Consider the following 17370-nt stretch of genomic DNA (forward strand, 5'->3'; position numbering starts at 1 on the left):
ATAAGACTGGATACCAGCACCGACATCAAGTACCTTCGATCAAAACCAAGGCCAAGGGAAACACAAAATTATGTCCACAAAATCAGGCTGAAGCCCAACGCAGTTCCGGTCAAGCATAAAGTGAGGTCCGTGTCTGCAACTACAAGAGGTGCTTTGCACATTTTATTAACGAAGATGGTCCAAGAAGGTACCATTGAGACCGTAGAATCGGCTCAATGACTGAGCCCAGTGGTACTTATTAGAAAACAACACTCCAATGATAGTGTGTGCATTGATCTTCCTATCTTAAACATGGAGGTAATAACAGACAGTTACCCACTGCCCAGTATCAATAAATTGATTATGCTGAAGGAAGCCAGATACTTCTGTAAATAGCTTCCGGGCGACATCTGCCTGACAGCAGTCATTAAGGACTGTGCAAAATCACTTGCACCCTTTATGGCTGCACTCATCAACACCTCATGCACAGTACCCGCCAGTCACAAGGACGCCTGGGTCTTCATTCATCAAAAAAAAAAAAAAAAATTTAAAGACCCCATTGGGCACAATTATCCCCTACCACCCTATCACTGTCATCCTCTTCCTGCTGAAAATCCTGGACCGTGTGGCCAATTTGCAGATACAAAGTATCCTGGAAACCCACAATTTGTAAGCCCTACGGCAATCAGGCTTCCGTCCAGCCCATGGTGCCAGATCTGCCCTTTTGGACTTTAAGAATCAATTGGACGAGACCAAACATGCCGGCAAGTCAACCCTCCTCTTGCTGCCAGACTTTGACAGCCTTTGACCCAGTGGACCACCAAATCTTTTGCAAGCAGTTTGTATCAGCCACACACTTCTCACCCCACGCCATCTCTTGGATCTCCTCATTCCTACTTGAGAGAAATATGAGAGTCTTTTCACCTAGCCCAGCCGCCGTCACTTTTGGTGTCACACAAGGGTCATGCGTCTCGCCGACACTCTACAACATTTTTACAAAGCCTCTATTTGACTTATTTGATGGCAAAGGAATTTCCTACATGAACTACATGGCCGATATGCAGATCTTGCTTCCCCTCGCAGGAAACTAAGATACCAACTCTCACAATCTACACTCAGTCTACCACACCAAGTCCTGAATGGCCTCCCAACATCTTTGCCTCAATGATTTTTTTTTAAATGTACGTTTGTTTTGTTTAATGCTTTTATGAATAAAAACAAAATACTGTGATTTTTACATACGTGTCTTGACTTCACGTTGTGTTGTAATTACACAACTGTACTGTAGTCCCGACCCACTGGAGTATATACAGGTGGGGTAGCCTGGGATCACTTCATTTTTTCTCATGTTACTATCCCTCACGAGACCGGCCCCCCTCTCCATATACAAAAGAGGCTTTCTAGCCCAGTATATATTTTGACTCAATGATGAAAGGACATTAATTCTAGTGATTGGTTCGCAATCCTCACGCAACATCTTAGCCACTCCTATAAATCTTTCATCATTGAGGGCATCACCATACCGTTTGCCAGCAACGTCATAACCCTAGGAATCTATCTGGATGCCACGCGGTTACTCGCAAGGCAGGTCAGGGTGATCATCTCTTCTGCAGCCCACACCACAAAACTAATCAATGCGTACAGACCTTGCTTGACCTCGGAAAGTTGCCTCAATATTGCTAGAAGCTCTCATAGGCTCCAGGCTAGTCTGGTGTAATGCATTATTTGCTGGGACTTTGGCACGTAACATCACTAAACTGCAAACAATTCAGAATAATGCCCTCAGAGCGGTCTTCAACACCCCAAAGCATGAAACCATCTCAGCGGCAAGAAGTGGTGCACATTGGCTTCGTATCAGGGAGTGTATCATCTTCAAATCCCTAGCCATCACGCACAAACGACTTTCGAACACTGCGCTTACACATCTCTCCCAAACATTCCCCAAAACTCAATCCACTAAACCAGTCCAATCTGCTTACTCGCACCAACTGCCAATTCTGAGATTCAGAATGAAAAGTTCTGGGGTCACCAGCTTCCCAGTATTCGCTGCTAAGAGTTGGAACTATCTATCCTTTTAACAGAGATCAGAACAATCATACTGGACCTTCAGGAAACCGTTTAAACCCTACTATTCTCCTTAAACCCGCCGCTCGCATGATCTTCCTTGACTACTGATCACATTGAAATTGTCTAATGCCTCTACTAGGAGGTTTGCGAAACACCTACAATATAGAATTAACTTCTTGCTCTGCAATATGGAAACACCTTGATGCTCACGGGTCTAGTTCGCTTAACAAATGAAAAAATAAATAAGTCATGCACGATGCGTACCACCAGATAAGCCTCCATAAAGAGGCCCGGCCATTGACGGCATTCATCATGCTGTTTGGCATCCATCTATACACCGCATGCTGTTTGGATTGTCATCGGCTGTGTCAGCATTCTAGCGGATGATGGATTCCCTACTGCAGAACGTGGGAAACAGGTCATACTTCCAAGATTAACAAAAAAGATTGGTGGTGCTTTCATGCCATATTCAAATTAGCATAATGGCTTCAACAGGCCTGAACAATTCAATTTAGTAGTAGGACCAGGCATCAGATTAATTACAAAAATAGTCTATTGAATGTCATAAGGCGTAAAACAAATTGGAAAAATAATTTCATTTGTTGTTGTAGTTTGGAAATCTGAAACCTTTTCACAAATAACAAGATACAAATAAACAAGAAACACTGATTTAGTGGGGGATAAGAATCACAACATTTGTGATCCGTAAGCAAACAATTTGTGTCGAGAAAACCAAATACTTGTTAATATGGGTTTTTCAGATAGTCGACATGTTTCGGCCTCATTTTACATTAGACACTATCCCTAGTGTCCATGTCGATATGAAGGCAAGGGCCATCTTCAGGAGAACAATTTTCGCACACTCTTAATAGTGGATCTAATCTAAGTGCAGATAATTAAAAAAATCTTTGAGTCTTTTTTTTAAAAAAAATCGATTTGAGAAAATATTTTTTAGGATGAAATCAATTTTTAGGATGGAGCACCTAGATCAAACCATGTGAAAGTGACCCTAAGGAAACTAAACGAAACTAAAATAATATAAAAGAATATGAATCATTTTTGATCATAGAATACAATAAGAGTTCACCAAAAAATAAAATATGGCCATCAAAAGAAATATGCTCTCTAGTAGACAGAGAAGTTGTTTTACGCTTTTAGTATAAGAATGAAAAAGGATTGGTGTCGTTTACATGTGCAGTCGATATAACATATACTGAGGAGTCTGTTATATATATATATATATATATATATATATAGCGCCACTTCTAGATAGAAATGTGAGTGTTAGCATGTGCCTCACTTAGATGGAATTCTCAACCTTAGCTTGCATCACTTCTAGATAGAAATGTGAGTGTTAGCATGTGTCACACTTAGCTGAACGTCTTAACCTTCGCTTGCGTCACATCTAGACATGATTATGAATGTTGGCATGTGCTGCACAGATGGAATAGTGAAAGATAGCACACCCAGACATAATTGCAAGCACAGCAATGCCAACTAACCAATACACTAACATTTTCATCCCTCTGCGCACACCTCTCAAACTCTAACCAAACAACCACAAGCCTTGCACGCAGCAAACCGCACAAACTTCACTACACTGCAACAACAAAACAAACCACACAGACTTGCACAACAGCACACGACTACCGACCGTAAAATACCCCAAACCCAGCCAACTGACCCACCGGGCTGAGGCTGCCAACAGCACATCACTGCTATCTTGCACTTTTCCAGCTCATTCTCACTAACTCAACCCCCCTCCCTTTTTCAGAGACGCCAGAGCGCCAGGGGACCACTCCAGTGGTGATAGTGCGTGGTACAAATATCCTATAACATTAGCAAAGTACAGATTCCTAGAGAGTGAACATCAAATGTCATAATTATGGACCATGTGATGTGATAAGTGTTTTTACTGGGTTTATGTGTTATTTATAGATTACTGTCTATAAACATCAAGTATTGGGGTGTACAAGATTCAACTATTAAGAAAGGTTTGTCCTTGCATTCATATCGACATGGACACTAGGGATAGTGTATAATATAAAACGAGGCCGAAAAATATTGACTATCTGAAAAACCCATATTAACAAGTATTTGGTTTTCTCGACACAAATTACTTGCTTGCACAAATGTTGGGATTCTTATCCCCCACTAGATCTGTGTTTCTTGTTTATTTGTATCTTGTTATTTGTGGAAAGGTTTTAGATTTCCAAACTACAACAACAAATTAAATTATTTTGTCCAGTTTTTTTTACACATTATGACATTCAATAAACTATTTTTGTAATTAATCCGATATCTGGTCCTACTAGTAAATTGAATTGTTCCGGCCTGTTGAAGCTGTTATGCTAATTTGAATATGGCATGAAAGCACCACCAATCTTTTTTGCTATTGGCGTAAAGAGGGGTAATCAATTTCTCATATTGTGTTTATGTGCTTTGACTGTTTTTCCCGATTGAGAATTGATCCCCCGTAAAAAGAGGGAAAATACCCGATTTACGTAACAATACTTGCAGACATGATAGAACTCTGAGGAAATTATTGGAGAAGCTTCAAGAAGCAGGAGTATGCCTTACATATGAGAAATTAGTGATTGGGGCAAAAGAAGTAGAATATCTTGGATATAAAATTTCCAAACATGGCGTTCGTCCCAAAAAGTCCCAAAAAGAACGTTCTACAAGCCATTGGGTCAAAAGAATGCAAAGTTTGTACCCGGTTTTCGGAGACCACAGCTTTGCTGCGAGGATTGCTGAGAAAAGGCACCAATAACGAGTGGAGTCTGGAACAAAAAGACAGGGTTTGAAGAAGTCAAAAGGAGAATAGTGAATACCCCGTACGTGTGGGGCACAAAGTTCCAATTGGTCACAGACCATAAACCTCTGATCCACATGATGAGCACAGGAGGCACGAAGACCTCCACTTCGTGATTAGCGCAGATAGCAGCCAAGCTACAAGAATAAACACATGAAATGGTACATATAGCACGGTGGAAGAATTTTCAAGCAGACTGTCATGTTTGCTGGGCCACAAAGAGACGGCCACCACATTTCTTCAGGGTGAATGCGTGGTAGCGACAATCTGTAAATTCCAAGAGTGAGAGCCACTAGAGGGAAGAATTTGCCAAAGACGCCGCCCTGAGAAGAGTGGCCTATTCGGCTTGAGATGGTTAGCCCAGTGAAAGGACCATTACAGAATGATTGAGGCCTTACTGGAAAGTGATTGAAGACGTATAAGAGGCTGATAGGCTAGTGAGGAGAGGGGATCAAGTTACACCTCCTGCAGGAATGCGGAGAGTTGTGCCGGGCTCCCACAGGCCACCTAGGTGGCAAAATGACCAGGCATAGAGTGCGAGATTCGTACTGGCATCCATGCATGGCTCAAGACATCAGGGCAATGACAGAGATGCCATGAGTGCATGAAGAGTGATAAGAGACTCAAAACTCCACAAGCCCTGTTGAACCCCCAGCGGAACACCGGAACGAGTATGGCACAAGTTGGGCCTGGACTTCATAGGACTGCTGGATACCATGTCACCCGACCACAAGTATGGTGTGGTGATAGTGGACTACTGATCGAAATGGGTTGAGGTGGAATTCATACTCAATATATCAGCCACCATAATAGAAGTGCTGAACACCATTTTTCAGAGAAAAGGCTTGCCCAAAGAGTTGGTAATGGACAATAGCGTTCAGTTAGTGTCCAGAGAAATTGAAGTGTTCTTACAAACTCACAATGTCAAACAGATCAAAGCGAGTCTCTAACACCCCAAGCCAACGGGCTTGTTGAAAGGACAAATAGATTCATAAAAAGGAGCTTAGCTTTGCAAGTGGCAACAGTGTTAGGAATGGATCCTTGCAGAACTGCTAGAGAAGCAATAGCAGCTTATCGGTTGACCCCGAATACAGTCACCAAAGTGTTGCCTTTCCAACTGTTGGGGGGTGGGGGAGTTCCATCCACCCTAGTGCCATGGTGGTTATCAAAGGTGAGGCAGGATGACAGGGGTGACATGAAAGAGCTTGTCTGGAGAATAGAAAAGAAAAGGGACCAGATGAAAGCACAGAGTGACCTTTGGAGGGCAACTCTGTGAACAGAGATCAAAGAAGGGGCCCTAGGAAAAATAAAATTGCCACATTAGGATCAAGTGCAGAAAGGCACCAACCACATATTCACCAGAGATGGAAGAAAATGGAATCTGAAAAAACATAGCTAGGTTTAGTAGGCAGACTCTTAAATCAAGAGAAGAAGCTTTGGCGGAAACCCACTCTAGAAGCTCCAGAAGCATACCGAGAACAGTAGATCGAGAGAGAAGAATCTCAAAAGGAGAACAGTAGCAGAGAAAGCACACAAGTGGAAAGAGAAATGCGAGATTAAGTCATCACACCCTAGGCCAGGGGCAGAGCAGAACAAACAGGGACCATGTCCTCCAGACCATTGCCTGCCAGGAATCGCCCTCAACGTGAGGAGAAAATCTACAAGGACTTTGTGATGTAGTCGTACCAGGCTTCTCAACAAAGGGAGGTATGTAGGAGATGCAGCTTCGTGAGATCACGGCTGGCATGTGATCTCATGAGACTACTGTGTGGATGTGAAAGGCTTGGCTTGCAGAATAGAGCGCAGAGAGGACCGAGGGACAAAGCGGATGCTCCCTGGCACTTCTGCTCAAAGACTTGGGGCCTACTTGAACAGCAGAATCCAGGCTCATAGCAGACACTCTGAGGCAGTGCATACAGGCAGCAAATCAACTGCAGGACATTAACAGGACTTAATTGGCAATGTACGGATTGTTTTATTCACGCCAATTTACATCTGCACAATAAACCCTCCCTTCAATCATCATCCTGCGCAGTGTTTTATATAAGGCCACTACATATGATCAGTTTTGTTCTGCAGTCAACTACACGGGTGAGGGTAGTCAAGGTGGACGGGAGAGGAGTATACTGTGAGCAGGACATTTCTACATAGGAGCTCCAACTACCAGCAAAAGGAGGTTTACGACACAAAAATGTCCACCCAATTGGACTTTGGGTATGGACAGCCAACCTCCAATATCTGGAGGAATAGTACTCCTCCTCTTGTCCTCTTATCCTGGCCTCTGTTTGGTGTTGCTCAATGCTGAAGGTTTGCCTCACAACCTTGCATTACCCCCCATGAGTTCCAAGGTCAGGAAAAGGTTAGAAACTTCTACACAAATTTAGAGGGGTCCCGGGGGGGGGCGCTAAACTACAAAACCAGGGGTGTTTCTACAGGATAAAAGCATCAAAATGGCAGGGCTTATATTAAATCCAGTGAAGGGTCTATTCTAAAAGAACCAGCCCAAAGAAAGTGCCCTTCAGGTCATTCACAGTCTCGGAGTCATTGTAATTGCCCCAGCTCAATGTACAGTCTCTGCATTGTCAGACGATCCTGCTCATCAAATGGGTTTCTTGTCGATTTGTGATGTGCAAGTGAAAGAATTAGCATATTAATGAACCAAATACAATTGCAGACCAAAAACCATAAAGAAAAGAAGCAAATTAAGGAGGATTCTGGCGTTTCGATTGACATCACTAGGGGTTTGTTCAAAGATACTACCTTTTAAGGATGTGAAAACAATGCCTGGGCACCAAGAGAAGTTATTCCAGATGTCCTTAGTACCTGGTGGCAGAAGGAAATGCAGCCGACTAACAGTCATGCTGCAAGATGCCATTTTCCAATCAATGCTTCAGTTTACACCCCTCAGTGTAGCTGTCTTGATAATGAATTCCTTTAGTCAGATTCCTTAATAAATCACTGGAAATACTTGACCTAACGGAACATAATCCAAGCTGGGTTATCTAAACAAAACCTCTGGAGGCTCCCACAAACAACCAACGTGGGGCTGGCCTTGCTCCTGTCCTCCTAGTCCCATGTGGCAGAGACCCCTTCGCTGATTATCGCATCCTTGCAGAACAGCCTCACTAGTCTACATCCACCCTGGAGAGGACTGTCCCACCTCCTCCACTCAATTAACCCGAAGGCTACAGAAAGGCCATATCATGAACCCAGTATCTGCCTGTGTGAAAATATCACACATTACCAAGCATTCACCAGAGTAAATGTCAACTATGTGACTAAAACTGCACAATGTCATCTTAGAATGTTAAGACTGATTAATCCTCTGGTATCACGCAAAAATTGCGAAACTTTAGTTTGAGCCATAATCATGCCCTGGCTGGACTATTGCAACGCCCTAATGGCCGGAGCAAGTTAAGGGAACATCCAATGGTTGCAGACAATTCAGAACTAACGCTGTTAGAATAATGTACAACGCAAGTAGGAGGGATCACGTTTCACACCATCGTAGGGAGCTTCATTGGCTACCCGTAGAAAAAAAATTATCTTATTTAAGACATTGGCTCTTACTCATAAATGTATGTATGGAGAGCCTCCACAATATCTGAAGCAAACATTACGGAAATACTCTCCCAGCAGGACTCTGCGTTCAAGTGCCAAACATCTTTTGACTATACCATACGTCAAAAGAGCCAGAGGATCCGGAAGATCTTTCCCCTGTGATGCTGCAAGTAACTGGAATAAACTTCCGCTATCTATGCGAGCAAAGGCAAATTACGCTGCATTCAGAAAACAAATAATAAATTTAAAAAAATTGCAAAACTACTGTTTGAATAAACCTGCTACTCAGCCTGTAAACAATTTATGTTGTATGTTTTGCGCCCTGATGCCTGCGGGCTGTGGCGTGGTACAAATAAATAAAATAAGTATCCCCTAGACTAACTCCATGTATGGTCTGATTGGACACATTCTTCTGACCTTTCGGTGACCTCAGCCACAAAACAAATTTAGAATAAAAGGTTTGATTCTACAGACTGATTCAGGAACCAGCAGTAGCCAGAGTGCAGAACTGATTTGAGCGTTTATGTAGAGATAGTCTGATGTCCCCAAACCATGCAGGGATCAGAAGTGCCACCCTAGACTACTGGAACAGGGGAGACATTTCAGCCCGCCGAGATCATAAGAGAAAAGGATGGAGTGGGCAGGACAAGGGAAGAGCATGTGCGGGAGGGCTCAATTTAGAAAAAGTAGGTGAAATGTAGTTACTGCTAAAATCGTGACGGAGAATCACCCTTGAAGAATGACCAGAGAAGAGAGAGAGCCAACCAGCCCCATGAAGAGCCCTACTGGGAGAAGACATTCATGGAAAGAGTACAGTTCTAGCAGAAAGGAGACGAGAGATAGGCCAAGTGCAAGAGAGGCTGGATAAAGAATTGAGCACAAACCTGCAGTGCCAAGTGAGAGACTCCCCCAAGACCCTGCCGGACTGGGGCAGAGGACCAATCACAGCCACCTTTGGAGAGTGAGGAGAAGACAGACACTTGCAGTCGGGAGATATGGAATACCTGTGAAGACGTGGCTGCAGTTTTTCCGCATTTTGACAGCCTGCGTGTAGAGGCGACGGGAACTCTTTTTGGAGTCTGGCATCAGCCACTGGCGCATAGCTTTCACCCCCTGCCTGTTCTCAGGATTGCAGAAGACCACTATGGGGTAGAACTTCACGTAGTTGAGATGTTCGACTGCTGTAGGTGTGATGTCCAGCAGGGCATGCTTATCCTAGGAAGCAACAAGGCAACACTGCAACACCAGCACATTCCATGAAAGCAGAATGCTGTCCTAACCTGGACATCTTTTTTCAAAGGTGAGACATGCTGCTCTTACAGGGTATGGACAGCTGTGCCAGGGCAGAGACTGCTGCTTTTAAAATGCCACACAATGGCCAGGTCTCGGACTAATACATGCCCCCTGCTGCACCTGGCCATTTGGTCTGCTCTTACAGCAACAGCTGGTGGCCAGAACTCAGTGTCTGTATAGTATGCATATATGGTTTTTATGAAGCATGAACCTAGCAGGGAAGCAGCAGAGCCCTGTACATAAGGATCCATCTGTGGTTGGGTGGGTTAAGGGAGGGGTCTAAATAGAATCAATAGGTTTGTTACTTTTAAATGAGGATGAAGTATCCCACACGAAGCATGACTCACTCTGCAGCTCTGAGCACCAAGAGGTGGGAGGGGATATGGCAGATAGCCACATATGCATCCCACATTCCTATGTTTCCAGGAATAGGCTGCCTTGCAGATTAACAGCCTGTGCATTTACCAGCTGGGTTGGAGAAGAATCATCCACATGTCTGCCATGTAACTAACTCTTTCATAGCCATACAGGCCCCTTTAGAGGCTGTGCCAATTAGGAATTTCTCCCATTTCCCTACGGACCACCTCCATTCTACTGCAACGTGCCTGCTCACAAGTCTTTCTTAAAACCAGAAGCTAGTTCTGAGATTGCAATACTCACCTTTTCTGCGATGGCACGCACCAACTGCAGCTTGATGATCTTCGAAGTACCTTCCTCCCGGGAGACACTCTCTGAGAAGAATGCAGAAGAAGATGAACATGAGAAGTCACAAGACTGACCAGAACATTAATCGAGGGTCTACCAGCCCCCACATAGCCAGCTCAAACAACTTTCCAAATGACCTTACAAACCCCTAACCCTCCCACCCACCTGAGCATTGCATATTGAGATATTGTTTCTTGTCCATGCCAAACCTAAGTCACAATAGAAAGAAAACTTGATAATACAGCAGAATCTCTACAGTAGCATGGAAAAACGTACGGGCGATCTCAAACTCTTCAGGCATCTCAGCATCTAGCTTCTGCATTGCAATATCCGTGATGGGCCCAAGGATCACAATTGGACGCTTGAAACTTGCTGCAAAAGAAAAGGAATGCTCAGTGACTATAGTATAAAAAGTAGCACCAAACCTGTGCTGGCCTTTCAGGGCCACCAGCATTACTGAACCTTTCGGGTGTAGAACAATTGCATCATGCCTGTATTCCCACACAGTCAATAAGACTGCCATCATGACCTCTAGGCCAACTCCTATACTGATTGCTTGGGCTTCAGTCTCCAGTTTATGCTCCAACCACAGTTCCTTTGCTTATCTTGAGCAACCTCTACTGTCAATGCATATTCTCTTAGTAATCCTTCATCCAGGACCAACTACCACCCTCAATAGGGGATCCCCAAGTCAAACTTTAAGTCTGGGCTCTCAATAAACCTGTAGTGCTGTGCCTGCATACCAGTCCCCCATTTCCTCAGTGCTGGAGGTTCTAGTTCAACCTTCAGCATAAAACCTTGACCTCTTAGTCCACCTTCATAGTGCTTACTGATCTCACGCTCAAACTTCCGATAACTGCCCATGATCAATGTTAATCTTTAGCTTCTGTGCTTTACCTCTTGATCAACTGTCTCATCAATGTTTCAATTTATGTTTTGGCCACTCTTCAGTGCCAATAACCAGGTTTTGGGTACCTCTTCCACTCATTCGCCAATACGTTGCTGCCCAGGAAGAAAGGAGGTATTCTTTCTACTGCAACTTCAAAGCTTTTTTCCTTGTTTTTGTATTTTCAGCAACAATGCAATTAATACAAATAATAGCATGAATAAGTAATGCTAATTCTGGGCGGACTCCTCTAGCCTGATCCACTGCCAAGTATGATGGTGAAGAACAATCAGGTACAGACCTAAAGGTAGTCAGAGGGATCACAAACACAGCGTCGTCAATGTAGGGCGATATGCATGCTATCCCTGCCCCCTGATCTGGATAACAAAGGCTCTGTCGCAGTGCCCATGATCAGCTCAGCTGTGGGATCCGAATGGCTTATGACTTCTCAATCTTGTAGGAAATAGTTATTGGGGATAGGTATCAGTCATAGGTCTGCGCCTTTCCTCAAGTTAAATCCTGTTGCCACACTTAAACGGAGAGGCACCACGAGTTCAAACCCCACCTTTACAGAGGTCCAGATGTATGCATAGCTACAGCTGATTAGCTGATCTCTTCCATATAAGCATCACATCTGCAGATCTTGCCTTCCTCTCTTTGCTACCACTTCTACCACCTTGGCAGCACCAACACAACCATCCCTGCTTAAAACTGACAGTGTGCCAGCTGGTTATTAAATGCTCAGTGGAGAAAGTGCTCACGTGGCATGAAAGCATTGGCATCTCCAATCATCATCAGATGGACAAGAGGTATTTTTTTACCATGCTGTCCAACAGGGCTTTTAAGTATATTTGCATATTGATTGGCTCATCATTTTTCATAATATGAATTTGTGGCTACGGTCTGAAAGGATAAGGAGTCCCTGATGCAGCAGCAATACAGAGTCAATGAGAGCATGGCGTGAAGCAAATCTCAAATAGCTCTTGGTGGCTGCACAGTGGGGTCTTCTACAAGAGAACTAATGCAGCAAGATAGGACTAGCTTTAAAAGACAGATTGTTCATTGGGTTCCTAAAATCTCGAAAGCCAACACCTAGGCTATCGGGAACGCAAACGGATGGGGAATAGGTAAGCAGTGTTTAGGAATGGCCTATGTTTTAAAGCTACACACCTTCTCTCAGCACCACCTTCTCATATGGAGGGTAGTTTGCCTTTGTGGTGAGTGCTGCAAGGTCCTCTCGACTTTTGCGCAAGTTCTTCTTGGCACCACGCAGGCCTCTCAGTTTCCAGAACTCAGCCCTCGGTCCAGAAGATGACGACAGGCTGGGTTTCTGGACAGATTCCAAGCTTGCCATCTGCTCGGCCCTGAAAAGACAAGATGACAGAAGAGGATTGTAATTATGAGAGTCTGCAAGAGGTAAGTTGCAAAACCTAGACAGACATGCCTTGGTTTCAATCTTCACTTGCTGTACATGTAGTACTTGTGTACTCCATGTTCCAATGCGAGGACCCCACCCTATGCTGGCCCCCACCTTCATAGTCTTATAAACATCAGTCAACACCACACCAGACGTTTCTTCAGGTTAGCTGGTCTTCCTGAAGGCCAGACTACTCCAGCTCGACCTGCTACCTGTAGCGCAGGTGTATTACAGAATCGAGGACCCCCAAGGGTAAGAGATCACAAGATAGGGCAACCAGTCAGTCATGTTCTTACCCACCAGAACATTGGATGATTTTATGATTTTCTCCTAAGAGACCACAACAAGCAAACTCTCCATAATTGCATTCTTGGTTCTCCTTTATTGCACTCAAGACAGTGCATTGGAAAGGGCTTTTAACTTCTTTGCTAATTCTGCATCCTACCACCCACTTAGTAAACACTGGTAAACAGTGCCACCCCCTTTCCTCAGCAGCATGGAACCTCTGCATCTATCCCAAGCCTCACTAAAATTAATTCTCAACTTTGACCACCAACATCAGCCCAGCTGGGGCATATTTCACGAATCCACCACATTTTTTGTGATGAGATGCCTCCTTAACTTTAGGTGGTTACCTTTACAAACCACCGCCATTGAATATGAGATCTTAATGTTTAAGCCTCCTCTGCATTTTGAATACAGAACTGTCTTTCCCCAGTGTCTTCCTCACTTAACATGCATCAACGCCTTGGATCATACCTAATCCCATTGGGGATAATGCCTTTGTCCAGCGCTTGCAGGTCCTGCCCCAGGCGGATGGCCAGCCAGCTGCCCACTTTCCCATGGTACATCGTGTCCACCACATGGAAGACCTCACCCCGGGTGAAGCTCAGGCCAGAGGGTGCATCTGCCTCATGGTCGAAGTGTGTGCGAATGTGAAAGGAGTCCCCCACATTAGACTTCACCATCTTCTTGTAAACTGCACGAGATAGAGAGAAACACTGGAAAAGGAGTTTATTGCACTACAACAGTTCCCTTCACAACCCACAACAAAAAGAGTTCAAGTACACAATCTTGAGTACACAAGTACATAATCCTCCGCCAAGCCCAAGCCCACCATCCTTAAATAGACCAAACTCCACAACACACAAAATCATGACTAAACCCCTTTTGCATATAATCTAATCAACTGCTCGGCTTGGTACTTCCCTACGCGCTCTAAATGGATTGCTGAAAATTATCAATTAATTGAAAGATCAATTGGCTGCAAAAGTGTAGTTCAGGAGTGACCCAATCCCTGAGGAAGACCTGAAAAAGAATAGATCGAAACACGTGTTGGCTGTATAGCTGATGAATATGGCTGTATAATAGGACGTGATCAATTGATTGACTAACAGACTGTTCTGCATTTCATAGCGTTCTACACAAGTTAATTGCTTTTTGTTCTAGAATTGAAACATTAAGAAGAATTAGGATCAATTATAATACATTGACAAATATCAGGCTCATGAGTTAGTTTCAAACTATTTTATCACTAAACCCCTTTTGACAACAGACAAAAGAGCACCGAAACCATCACATTAACAGACCAGACCAAACAAAAACAGAAATCTAAACTGTGAAAATAAACATACCACCAGAAATAAAGTACATCAGACCTCACAGGACAAAGACCAGAGTATGTAAAGAACCAAATCCATGAATTGAGATGAAACAATGACAAAGCCCACATTAGCAATACTCTACAAAGCACAGAGCTATAATCCCAACACCACTGCCAGGATCATACCAAACCCAAACATTAGGTCACATAAGAGCAGAGAATCAAATCCAAATACAATTTAAAAAGATAAGAGAAAACCCTGATCATACTCCCGAGCACCAAGACTTCCAATCACAGCACATGACCAGATCAAATCCAACAGTTTGCAATCTACCCATAGCACCCAAAATAATAAATGGGTCACTGAAAAAGAGAATACTAAATCTAATGCAATTAAAGATCTAAAAGCCGCATTAATCTAGCCAATTAAATATGTAGAACCTGCATGAACATCACCCATACAACCAACACCACACCAAAACAACAGAATGAACGCTCTCAACAGTGTAGGACCCAACACCACACCACAGGCCTAGAGGCATATTTTACATGAAATAAAAGAGTCAAGATCAAACAAAACGCCACAGCATCCAGGCACCTCCCAACACAGAGCCAGCAATGCATTTAAATTAGTACTAAAGAAACAGGTAAAAACCCAGCCTCCTTTTGACTACTTTTTCCCCCAAATAAAGTCGCATTACCAAGGTCATACTAACAACCAATACCAGATCTATCATAACCAACTTCATGTATGTGCACTGTGTGAGTAGCACAGTAACTAGCAGTGTGCACATGTTTTTTCTGACAGCAGCAATGGGGAACAGACAGTTAACTGAATCATGTGTCTTTACATAATTTTGTTTCGAAGAAAGCAGGCAGGAAGAACCCCACTTACTGTCCTGTTTGCCCTGAGTTAGGAACATGATCTCCTGGTACTGTGGAAGCTGCATCAAGTACTGGACAGCCTCCTCACGCGTCACATTCTGAAAACTGGTCTCATTCACCTGACAAAGGGAGGGACAAGGTTTACAAATTCAGCAATGAGAAATCGGCTGATGAAGCCCTTTCAAAAGTCTCCAAAAAGCCCAGTCCAGAGTTACAATCATTGCATCTTTTCTGTACAAAGTCTAGACTACCATTCCAAGTGGTTTGGGGTTGCTTTATATGGGAAGGATGCATCTGGAATTCCCATTGTCCCCCATCTCACTCCATTCCAAAGTGGAGAAATATGGGCGTTTCTCTGTGTCTGCCTTGGTTACTGCACTGCCACTATAGCCCGAGATGATGCAATCTCCTACTGAGTAAGTAGACGCTGTTGATGTTCCACTGTCAGTTTGCTCTCTGAAGTTAAAGGCTGAGCGCAATCGTGTGGGCAGCAAAACTACCTTTGCGGGCTTCAGAGGGAAATACAGAATGTTGAATGCCAGGAATCCTCTTGTGTCATACTGCTTAAGCCTACCATCCAGGACACACAGGGCCCGATTCACACAACGTTTTCCTATGGGATTGCACCATGATAAAATGTTTCTGTGAATCAGGTCCACAGTGTCTTATTCATAGAGTTTGGGAAAGTACCTGAAGTATCTGGTCTCCTTCTTTCAATCCTTCTCGGGCAGCAGGACTATTCGGTTGTACGGAGGCCACAAAAATGCCCACATCATTACCTCCTGCTAGCCGAAGTCCGATGCTGCCTTCCTTGGTAAACTGCACAAGCCGAGCATCAGGGCTGTACCTAGGACATGTATGAAAAGAAGCTTCTTAAAGAACAGGAAAGTGGCAACAGGGTTCCAAGAGGGAAACAAGGGGCAGTGAAAAGAAGGGATTGGGAGGGGCAGTGAGAGCAGGGCTACATGAAGGGGGTTGGATGGTGTGGGGGCTAGATGGGGGTAAAAAGAAAGTGACAAGGTCCCATGGGACAGTCAGAGAGAACAGTATTCAACCGGGGAAGATGGGTACAGCAGGTTTAGATGAGGGTGGGAGAAGATAGTGGTAACGTTACATGGGAGAATGGAGACAACACAGAGGATTTATAGTGACACTAGGAGACCGGGAGCAGCACAAACAAGCAGCTTTGATGAGGACAGAACCCAAAGCAAAAGAAGCTCAGACAACAGCAATACACCATGTGTGGAGGAAGGTAGGGACATCCAACATTTGATTTGACAGCGGCAACAGTAAAACCTGGAAATAAGGGGAGCTGTGACAGCACATTTATACATAGCTGTGAAAGAAAGCAGTGTTGTGCCATCAGGGTGCAATAAAAACAGAGGTGGAGGGCAATGAAACAGAGATCGTAGCAGCATTGAAAGAATTATTACACGAAGGAGGGGGCCGTTCCAATAAGTCAAGATGGAGGATGGGCAATACCTTCAAGGTTAGACCTGGATGAATGAGAGTTGAGTACAGCACTGGATGTGTAGCAGAGCTGCATGTAATGCAGTCACTTGTTCACCAAGAAGTCTGTCCCTTCTATTTTTGTTATGGGTGGTTTGTCTCCAAAGTGGAATTCATAATGCCAAAATAACAGCAACAGACTACCCTCTACTCCTTTTGTTATCGTGATTTCAAAAAAATATTAGTGTATTTGTGAACATTACAGCTACTTCCTACTTTTGCCGTACAGTGAAAACGCCAAACATTTCTTAGAGAAAAATATGTCAATGTAATATGTGTTGTTTGTTCAACATATACTTCTTCATTATAACAAAACAAAATTCATACAGGTTAAGTGCAAAACAGTTAGTAAAAGTTCTTATTCGTATAGTACAATCAATTTTCAGTGCTTACTCTACAGGGAGTATGATATATATCACAATTCTTAGTGATGTTCTTGACATGAGGTGCAATTATTTATATTGGTATAGTAGATGTTTACAAAAAACACTAATTTCCTAGTCATTCTTTGTATATCATCATATATTAACTTCCCTTGAATCTCTGTTTCTGTGACCAAATTTAAAAAACAATCTGATAATAAACAATGTCGACACTCATGCGTTTCGTCCCTTCATAAAAAATCTGTTCATCCACCACGGTTTTTGTAG

At 43.6% G+C, this 17370-nt stretch overlaps 1 protein-coding gene across 4 annotated transcripts in view; it reads right to left on the bottom strand.

Moving 5' to 3' along the window:
* Positions 1-17370, bottom strand: part of TJP3 (tight junction protein 3) — a 363200-nt gene that overhangs the window by 52090 nt on the left and 293740 nt on the right. For all 4 annotated transcript variants that reach the window (XM_069649428.1, XM_069649427.1, XM_069649425.1 and 1 more), the window contains exons 11-17: positions 15902-16058; positions 15222-15330; positions 13483-13702; positions 12477-12670; positions 10697-10792; positions 10376-10446; positions 9427-9637 (exon numbers count right to left, since the gene is read on the bottom strand). In XM_069649428.1, coding sequence (XP_069505529.1) covers positions 9427-9637; positions 10376-10446; positions 10697-10792; positions 12477-12670; positions 13483-13702; positions 15222-15330; positions 15902-16058 — 1058 coding nt within the window. The remainder of the gene's footprint in view (positions 1-9426; positions 9638-10375; positions 10447-10696; positions 10793-12476; positions 12671-13482; positions 13703-15221; positions 15331-15901; positions 16059-17370) is intronic.

Source organism: Ambystoma mexicanum, chromosome 1p (genome assembly GCF_040938575.1).
Source record: "Ambystoma mexicanum isolate Mex_15411 chromosome 1p, UKY_AmexF1_1, whole genome shotgun sequence".
Taxonomy (NCBI): Eukaryota; Metazoa; Chordata; class Amphibia; order Caudata; family Ambystomatidae; genus Ambystoma; species Ambystoma mexicanum.